Source organism: Olea europaea, chromosome 6 (genome assembly GCF_002742605.1).
Source record: "Olea europaea var. sylvestris chromosome 6, O_europaea_v1, whole genome shotgun sequence".
NCBI lineage: Eukaryota > Viridiplantae > Streptophyta > Magnoliopsida > Lamiales > Oleaceae > Olea > Olea europaea.
The window spans coordinates 9,183,485-9,192,233 of NC_036242.1; the positions used below are offsets into that span (position 1 = coordinate 9,183,485).

At 33.6% G+C, this 8,749-nt stretch overlaps 2 protein-coding genes across 2 annotated transcripts in view; both read left to right on the plus strand.

Moving 5' to 3' along the window:
* Positions 1-209: 209 nt before the first annotated feature.
* LOC111395748 lies at positions 210-1,843 on the plus strand. The gene is made up of 3 exons (XM_023021882.1): positions 210-1,006; positions 1,078-1,387; positions 1,498-1,843. Exons 1-3 carry the CDS (start codon positions 551-553, stop codon positions 1,635-1,637), a joined length of 906 nt encoding a protein of 301 aa, XP_022877650.1. The 5' UTR covers positions 210-550; the 3' UTR covers positions 1,638-1,843.
* Positions 1,844-3,901: 2,058 nt separating this feature from the next.
* LOC111395121 (EH domain-containing protein 1-like) overlaps positions 3,902-8,749 on the plus strand; it is a 12,367-nt gene continuing 7,519 nt past the window's right edge. The window contains exons 1-13 of the mRNA XM_023021132.1: positions 3,902-4,138; positions 4,235-4,314; positions 4,982-5,050; positions 5,132-5,189; positions 5,348-5,403; positions 5,486-5,525; positions 5,615-5,679; positions 6,077-6,190; positions 6,345-6,447; positions 6,561-6,610; positions 7,702-7,830; positions 7,932-8,183; positions 8,304-8,383. Coding sequence (XP_022876900.1) covers positions 4,054-4,138; positions 4,235-4,314; positions 4,982-5,050; positions 5,132-5,189; positions 5,348-5,403; positions 5,486-5,525; positions 5,615-5,679; positions 6,077-6,190; positions 6,345-6,447; positions 6,561-6,610; positions 7,702-7,830; positions 7,932-8,183; positions 8,304-8,383 — 1,181 coding nt within the window. The 5' untranslated portion in view covers positions 3,902-4,053. The remainder of the gene's footprint in view (positions 4,139-4,234; positions 4,315-4,981; positions 5,051-5,131; positions 5,190-5,347; positions 5,404-5,485; positions 5,526-5,614; positions 5,680-6,076; positions 6,191-6,344; positions 6,448-6,560; positions 6,611-7,701; positions 7,831-7,931; positions 8,184-8,303; positions 8,384-8,749) is intronic.

The window sequence follows — 8,749 nt, forward strand, 5'->3', positions numbered from 1 at the left end:
GGATGAAGCAGTAGAGTAGATTCGGATAATAAATCATTGCTTGAGTTCTTGGCCACCAATATGATTAGATCAATCATTGCGTTAAGTTGAAGGAGACTGAATGTGTGCATTGATTCTTTGTCTTGTGGTCAAGCTTTTAATTCAAGAACAGCCGTTTGATTTGTTTAGTACTTTTCTCTGAATAGCACGGTCTGGATTCTTTCTCATAATTTCTGCTTAGTGGGGAGGTGAATCGCTTAGGATTAGACCTTCAAGGAGATGATCTTAGTGTCTTCTCAGATAGCAGTCTGCCGCATTGAGTTCATCACTTTTATCACTTTTTGTTGACCAAAAGTATCTCAGGTTGTGTTGTTACACCATCAATTGTCGAGGCTATGCTTATGGAATTCTAAGTCGGGAGAGAGTCCTTGATGTATTGTTGTGGCAAATAGAGCTTATAGAAACATAACCAAACACAACTGGAGGGATAACTTCATGAAGTGTAGTGTTTCCCTTTAAATAGCTTAGGTACATTCTTCATAAGATATTTCTCATCAATTTTGCTCCCTAAATGCAGAGATCACTGAAGGTCCTATTCATCTTCGTCCTACCGTGTTTTGCTGCTGAGGCTGCATATAAGATATGGTGGTATGCCTCTGGTGGAACGCGCATTCCATTCTTGGGAAATGCCATTGTGAGTGACACTGTCGCATGCTTCCTTGAACTCTGCTCATGGTTCTATAGGACGGTGGTCTTTTTCCTAGTATGTGTTCTCTTCCGTCTCATCTGCTACCTTCAGATTCTCCGTCTCAAAGACTTTGCTCTGGTCTTCCACGTCGATTCTGATGTTGAATCAATCTTGAGGGAACACTTCAGGATCAGGAGGCATTTACGGATTATCAGCCATAGGTACAGAGTCTTCATATTGTGGGCACTGATATTAATTACTGCAAGTCAATTTGCCTCTCTTCTCATGACTACACGTCCCAGTGCAGAACTTGATATATATAAAACTGGAGAACTTGTGGTATGCATTCCTAACTTACTGGATCAAATCATCAAATAAACCTGCATTTTCAACTAGTCTTTGATGTGCAGTTGTGCTCCGCAAGTCTTCTTGCCGGGCTTATGATACTATTACGAAGTGCGACCAGAATTACACACAAGGCACTAGCTGTGACTTGCCTTGCGGCTAAGTGGCACGTATGTGCAACAATCGACTCATTTGATGCAACTGAAACTGAGACTCCAGTAGCATCTGTAGCTGCCAATCAAATATTTCCTGTGAGTGCTGATGCATCATCAGACATCGATGAGGTTGGTGACGAAGAAGATGAACTCGACAACTCAAAATTTGTCATGTCATATGCCTACAGCACTCTCTCATTTCAGAAAAGACAAGCCTTAGGTAAGACGGGGGAAATTGGATTTATTTATTATTTTTTTCCCGAACTTTATAATACATGTGATATGGAGATGAATCTTGCAATATTTGATTTTCGGGCGTGTTTTTTGCAGTTACATACTTTGAGAACAATAGAGCCGGGATTACATTATATGGCTTCATTCTCGACAGAACTTCGCTTCACACCATATTTGGTATAGAGTTGTCCCTTGTTCTGTGGTTGCTTGGAAAGACAATTAGTTCACTTAATTGACTGATTACACAACCTCAATGTTCGGGGTGATTGATTCTTGAAATCCACCATTTGATTGTGCAATTTGGTGCCATTTATTCATTTAAGTTTGTACATCTTCTATATTTATTATTTCTTCTTTCCCGTATTTTCTCTTGTTTCTCAGGGGAGCTATTTTTATGGCATTTGTATTGATTTCGCAAGTCGAGCCAAATAATGTTTCTATATTGGTGATGCTTTCTTAATTCCCCATATGATGCTACATTCCAAGCTCTAAAAATGTAAATAATATTATGTTAGTTCCAGAAGTTACCACAAACACAATATGCAGTGAAGTAAATGAAAATATCAAGATGCTTAGCCAAGAAGTATACACACTAAGGCCATGTTTGATTGGACACATTTTTCATGGAAAATGGAAAACATTTTCTATTTTCCACCAAAATGTGGTGTTTGATTGCTAAATTTTATAGGGAATTCGATTTCCACATTTTCCCCACACATTTGCCTTTTTCTTGAAATGGTGGAAAACTGAATTCCCACCAGCATTTTTTTTTTTCAATAATGGAAACAAAATCTATCAACAATTCTAAAAAAAATTATCTATTTAATTGACAATTTTCGTGAAAAAATGACCAAACGAACATCAAAATATTCAAAATTTCAACTTTTTTCCACGTAAAAAAAATACTAATTAAACACAATAATTTACAATTTTCAGGAAAATAATTTCTAGACAATTCAATTTCTCGAAATTCATTTTCAATTCAATTCCATCTTTGTAATCAAACGGACCCTAATATTTTAAGACTACGAATGAAACATCAAGTATCAACCAAGAAAAGCTCCTAGACTTTCTCCCACAGACCCTCTTCGAAATCGAAAGTTACACAAAGTATAGAGATTAAAACTCACCAAGGAAGAAGAATAAAGAGAGAAGACGAAGAGTGAAGAGGAGGAGAAAAATGACAATTCTATGAATATAAAAGAAATAGAACCAAATTCTTCCATGAATGGTCATCATAGTGCCACCTTTCATCAACTCAACATATTCAAAACAAAACACTAAAATTATTTTGAAACACGATATAATAAAAATGGCTCATAAAACCGGGTCAATAGTTCAAATAAGATATTGGGCTTCCACAAAAAATAAATTGGCCCAATTGTCAAGCATTGGTTCAACATATTTGTAAAGTCGACTCTAAATTTACGAAAAATAAAACGTTATAGCTGTGTAATGCAAGTGCAAATTGCAAAGCAAAGCTGTCCTTTCTACATCTAAAGCAACTAGCATAAGCCATTTTCACTTATTTATTCGATCAGAATAGAACGAAACTTTACTTCATTAGTGTATTAAATTTTAATAAATAATATTATTCATAATTAGCTGACCGTAGTTGTCTTCCTATTTTATGTTGTAGCTTGTTATTTGTGGTATTAATTTTCTATAATTTAGATAATATTTCAAATAACAAACTGTCACATAGGATAATTATTGTAATCGTTGATTATGAATAACTTTGCTCAATTTAATTATTTAAAATCCATGCTTCACAACTTAATGATTATCCTTATCTCGTGAAAAAAAAAAGGATAAATGAAAAAGGAAAGAAGAAAAATACAGTTTGGAATAATATTTTAATTGTTTACACATGCAATGGAGAGTTAATTGTTCCAATGGTCATTGAACTTAGGTCCATATCCTTGATTTACTACTAAACTTTAAAATGTCGAGTTTTGTCACTGAATTTTAAAAAATATCGAGTTTTGGTCACTGAATTTAGGTTCATGTCTTCGATAGCTTACTGAAGTTTAAATTGTCAAGTTTTGACCGTCGAACTTTGAAAACTGTTGTACATTACTCACCGAATGTTGAAAAATATTGTACACTATTCACTGAACTTTGAAAATATTGTATATTATTCACTGTAAACTCGATATTTTTTAAAATTCAATAGTTGTGTTAGTGAGTAAGGTACGATATGTTCCAAACTTCAGTAGTCAAAATTTAACATTTTAAATTTCAGTGACCAATTAAAGATATAGATCTAGTTCAATAACCAAAACTCGATATTTTTCAAAATTCAATTGCTAAAACTCGATATATTAAAGTTCAGTGGTCAATCAAAAACATGAACCTAAGTTCAATGATCAAAACTCGATATTTATCAAAATTTAATGACCAAAAATCGATATTTTAAAATTCAGCGATCAATTAAACACGTGAACCTTACTTCAGTAACGATTGGAAGAATTAACTCTAAGCCGAACAACGTTTATGCTGCATATGCATTACGTCGGCAAAACGACTGGGGTTCTTCCCCCAAATGAAAAGGCAGGGTAATATAATAATAATTTCACAAAAATTAAACTTTCAAACGTTCTGAAATTCAAATCAGAATCAGATAAATTTGTGAGATTTTTCAGATCGAAAATGGAGATTGATTCGTCTCCGATAAGTCGTTGCTCCAAAGAGAACCAGAAGATCTATCAAGAATGGTTTTCCTTCGCCGATTCAGGTGCTGAGTTTTAGGTTTTTAATCAAATTTATCACTTCTTATCGATTAATTTGCTAATCAATTTCTGAAAAATGGTGTATGACTCCATAAAATCAGACGGAGATGGGCGACTGACCGGAGCCGATGCTACCAAGTTCTTTGCCATGTCCAATTTGCCTCGTCATGATCTCAAACAGGTTTTTATTTATTTTTATTTTTATTTTTTTTTTCCTTATCTTTCACTTTTGTTAATGCAGAGTGAATTTTTTTCAGCCTTACTGGTACTTTTAGATAGAATAGGGTTTAAAAGTTACAAATGTAAAATGAGACGTGAAGTGGATCTTTTAATACGAAGTGGAGTATTACAGAGTTATTGGGATGCTTTCAATAGAATTTCAAAGTGATCGTGCTATTTCATAGTCCTTTTGAAATTCTCGATTTCTGAACTGAAAATATATTCAATTCCCGAACACACCAAAATTTTCCTGTGCCCATTTTTTGGATTTTCCAACTTGTATAGAAATTATTATCATTTTTATAACCTTCTTCAACCATATTCATTATCTGTCTAATAATGGTTCTTGAGAACAGAATTAGCTTTCATTTGCGTGCAAAAGTAAAACTTATATATAGTCTACCTATTTTGTTAAACATAATTTTCAAAGTTATATTTCCTATTAACGGAAACTAACTCTTTAAGAGAGTACGTCGTAACTCGTAATATTATGGAAAAGTCAATTTTAGGCATAGCCGAACATGCTTTATCTTTATTTGTTTTACCTGGTGGAAAATATGTTTTGATTTCAATTATTTGGTGTTTAGGGTAATGGATAATGAGCTTTTGCCTTTCTACTATTTCACCAGGTGTGGGCAATTGCGGATTCCAAAAGGCAAGGTTTTCTTGGTTTTAAAGAGTTTATCACGTCAATGCAGGTTGATATCTTTCCTTGATTGGTGTTCGGAAATAATGATCATTATCTCGAATCTGATCTATCCTTGCATTATAACGTGTAGTTGGTCTCCTTGGTACAAGCTGGGCATGCTATGACCAATGACATTATAAATGCTGAAGGTAATAAGTGGAGTGTCAGGTTATTTTGCTTCACAATACTATGCTAGGAGTCACATTAGTTCAAGAGGGGACTTGATCTTTCTGTTTAGTTTCTTAAGCTTGTGTATTTGTTTCGGAAAGTGATATTACAGTGGTTTAAATATTTTAATCGTCTGCAGTTGACTTTGAGCACTTGCAACCTCCAACCATGGAAGGTCTGGATGTTCTCCTAGCTGTAAGTCTATTACGTGTTTTATATAGTTTCATCTAAGAGTAAATGTTAGGTGCTTTGTAACTTTTTTATTATACTTTTGTAGAAGAGAAAGCGTACACCTAAAAGTGAACACGAACAGAATGGTAAGATGGATGATATTTCATTTAGACATTTACAGGTATATTAGTGTTTGTTTTTATAGTGTTTATACAACAAATCTGCTTTAATTCAGGTAGTTCTCAAGTGCAAACGTCTCCTTCAGCTAGTTGGTTTACTTCTTCAAAATCTGCAAAGAAGGTATGCTGGCTTGTATATGGAAATTTTTGGATTTTTTTGGTTTAATCAATACCTTTATTGATCAAAACTTCTATCAATTCTTCTTTTTTGGTATATTGTCATTCTTAGTAATAATTTATTTATTTATTTTTTGAGCCTCATCGGGTTTGTGTTGATTTATACCGGTTTCCTTTGTACTTATTGCTTTCATGTATTTTTTAAAAGCAAACTGACAGCAAGTTTAAAGTTTCAATATGTCTATGTTTAATATATGAATTTGTAGTGCCCCTTGTTTTCATTTCATTGGTTTGATTTTTCCCTTTCATGTTATCCTTCTTTCCACCAGTTGTTTAAACATTTCCTAGATGTAATTTAATCTTATATTATTTCTCTGAATGCTTCTTAATCATTATGTCAGGTTTCTCTGGCCTCTGTTACTTCGATAATTGATGGTTTGAAAAGGTTGTATGTTCAGAAGCTGAAGCCACTGGAAGTTACTTACAGATTTAATGATTTTGTTTCCCCCTTACTTGTAAGTATTTCATTTTGCTTCACTCAGAGAAGTGTTAGGTAGATGGAATTTGATGACATTTGTTTCTTTTTCTAATTTCTAATGTTGATGCTTAATTGGTCATGAAAATAGATTCGTAGTTGGCTAACTCTCTGTTACTGTACTGTGTTGGAAGGCAAATAGTGATTTTGATGCTAAACCAATGGTGATGCTTTTGGGTCAGTATTCCACTGGGAAGACAACATTTATTAAACATTTGCTCAAAACTAGTTATCCAGGTATATTAACAGCTCTCTTTTCGTTCTAATAAACAATTGCTTGAGTGTGATCACATATCTTCAGTTTCTTTTCAGTAACTTGGTTGTCATTTTTATTTTATTATGTTTCACAGGAGCTCACATTGGACCAGAGCCTACTACAGATAGATTTGTTGTTGTCATGGTACTTTCCGATTTTTCTCTCCTCGTCATGCGATTAATCATGAATAAGTTCCAATAACTTAGGAAAATTCCTCTAGATTTTGTCTTTTTGATATTTGATCCCAATCCATATACTTAAATTGCTTTCTTTCCCCTTGTGGTAAAGTTCTTGTTTAATTTTCCAAGCTTGCTACATGTACATTCACTTTTACATTAACTTTGATATCCTTCCACGTGGCAGTCATCATATAGCCTTTGATTTTTCCAACACCCTTTCACATGACTGGCCAGATTTTGACACATAAAGAATGTCATCCATAATGTAAACTAAAATGTACATCTAGAATAATTCTTAATTTTCTGGGTGTACCCAACTTATTGTGTTTTTTTAACTTTGGTCATGAACTTTTATTTTTTTCTGCAGTTACCTTTCTATGCTAAATTAACATAAATACTGACATGGTGGTGCTTGCGATGACAGTAGTGGTTGGGGAAGAGAAGGGGGGGGGGGGTGGGGGGGGGTTTGGGAAGAAAGATTAAAATTTCTTTTCTTATTTTTTTTCCGTCCTTTTTTTTTTTTTTTTTAAAAACCTATTTTGAATTTAGGAAGAAAGATTAAAATTTCCTCTTTTTTTTTTTTTTGAAAGCACTAGTTGACAACATGATGATTTTGTTGAGCTTGTCGTTAATAATAATAATAATAATGCATTACGGATTTTCCATGCCACATCATATTTTCGGTTGACCATATTAGCATTTCCGTTAATTTTGGGGATGCATTTCCTAACTGAAACAAACTGTAAGTTCAATAACTAATTTGGAACAAAGAAAAGTTAGGTTATCAAAGCGAAAAGAATGCTGTAACTTTAAGCTGGGAGCGTTGTTAATCCTGCATCAAATGTATAGACGGTTCTTGAATTTTTGGTTGCAAAATTTTAGGTATTGTTTTTTGATTGAGATGAATAGCTCTTGTTTAAGTTTAAATGGCTGTCTGAATGTTCATTAGTCAGCATGGTTCTTTTTTATTCTCTCTATTTTCTTTTTCTTTCTATTTTTATCCGTGCTTCTGCTTCTTTTGGTCTGCCAGTCTTCACTATTGAATCATTTTTACAGAATGGACCAGATGAAAGAAGTGTTCCAGGGAATACAATTGCTGTTCAAGCAGATATGCCATTTAGCGGTCTGACGACTTTTGGAACTGCATTTTTGTCAAAATTTGAGTGTTCTCAAATGCCACATCCTGTGAGTTAGACGTTCTTCTGTACCCGCCAAAATTTGAGGAGAAAATTCTTAGATGTTCTTCTCTAACCGCTAAAATTTATTCATATTTTGAATCCTAAAAGCTTCTGGAACATATTACTTTTGTGGATACTCCTGGAGTGTTATCAGGAGAAAAACAACGAACTCAAAGAAGCTATGACTTTACTGGTGTAACATCTTGGTTTGCTGCAAAGTGCGATCTCATCCTGTTGTTGTTTGATCCCCACAAACTTGATATAAGTGATGAATTCAAACGTGTCATTGCATCTTTGCGAGGTCATGATGATAAAATACGTGTGGTTTTGAACAAGGCAGACCAAATTGATACGCAGCAAGTAAGAATCGTTTTGTAGTTTCTTTTGTATCTTTCTTTGTTCATTACTCCTTTTAAATATCACCAGGAAAATCATGCACATTCTACCTATTTAATTCTACTAGTTGTCCACCAATTACAGCTTATGCGGGTATATGGAGCTTTAATGTGGTCCCTTGGCAAAGTGCTGAATACTCCTGAGGTCATGCGTGTTTATATTGGGTATGTTTGACTTTAAATATTTATTATGTAATTATTATAAGAGAAGGTCCAAGAGATTCTTTATTTTTCAAGAGCATATTTTATAATTTAGAGGGTATCTATAAATTTAGTTAGTAAAATTTTTTTAAGTATTCCAACAGAGCTGAATCCCACTTTTTATTCTTTGCCATTTGATGACTTTTCAAGAATATGGTTTGCTTCCTTCAATCTGTTCTGACGCTGTCGAATATGGGTATAAAACTTGATATAATGGATATGCAGACACAGCATACCTGTTTTTATGTATGCCTAAGTTCATTATTTCTTTAACCTATAATAATTGTTCTAATTATTGAAATGTTGTTCTGACAATTCATAAATTTTTTT

What these genes read in the sequence shown, in the direction of transcription:
- LOC111395748 (XM_023021882.1), top strand. Translation starts at nt 551, where the DNA reads ATGCAGAGATCACTGAAGGTCCTATTCATCTTCGTCCTACCGTGTTTT. An exon ending in ATAAAACTGGAGAACTTGTG is followed by an intron (nt 1,007 to 1,077) that starts GTATGCATTCCT and finishes TTTGATGTGCAG; the next exon opens with TTGTGCTCCGCAAGTCTTCT. An exon ending in TCAGAAAAGACAAGCCTTAG is followed by an intron (nt 1,388 to 1,497) that starts GTAAGACGGGGG and finishes TGTTTTTTGCAG; the next exon opens with TTACATACTTTGAGAACAAT.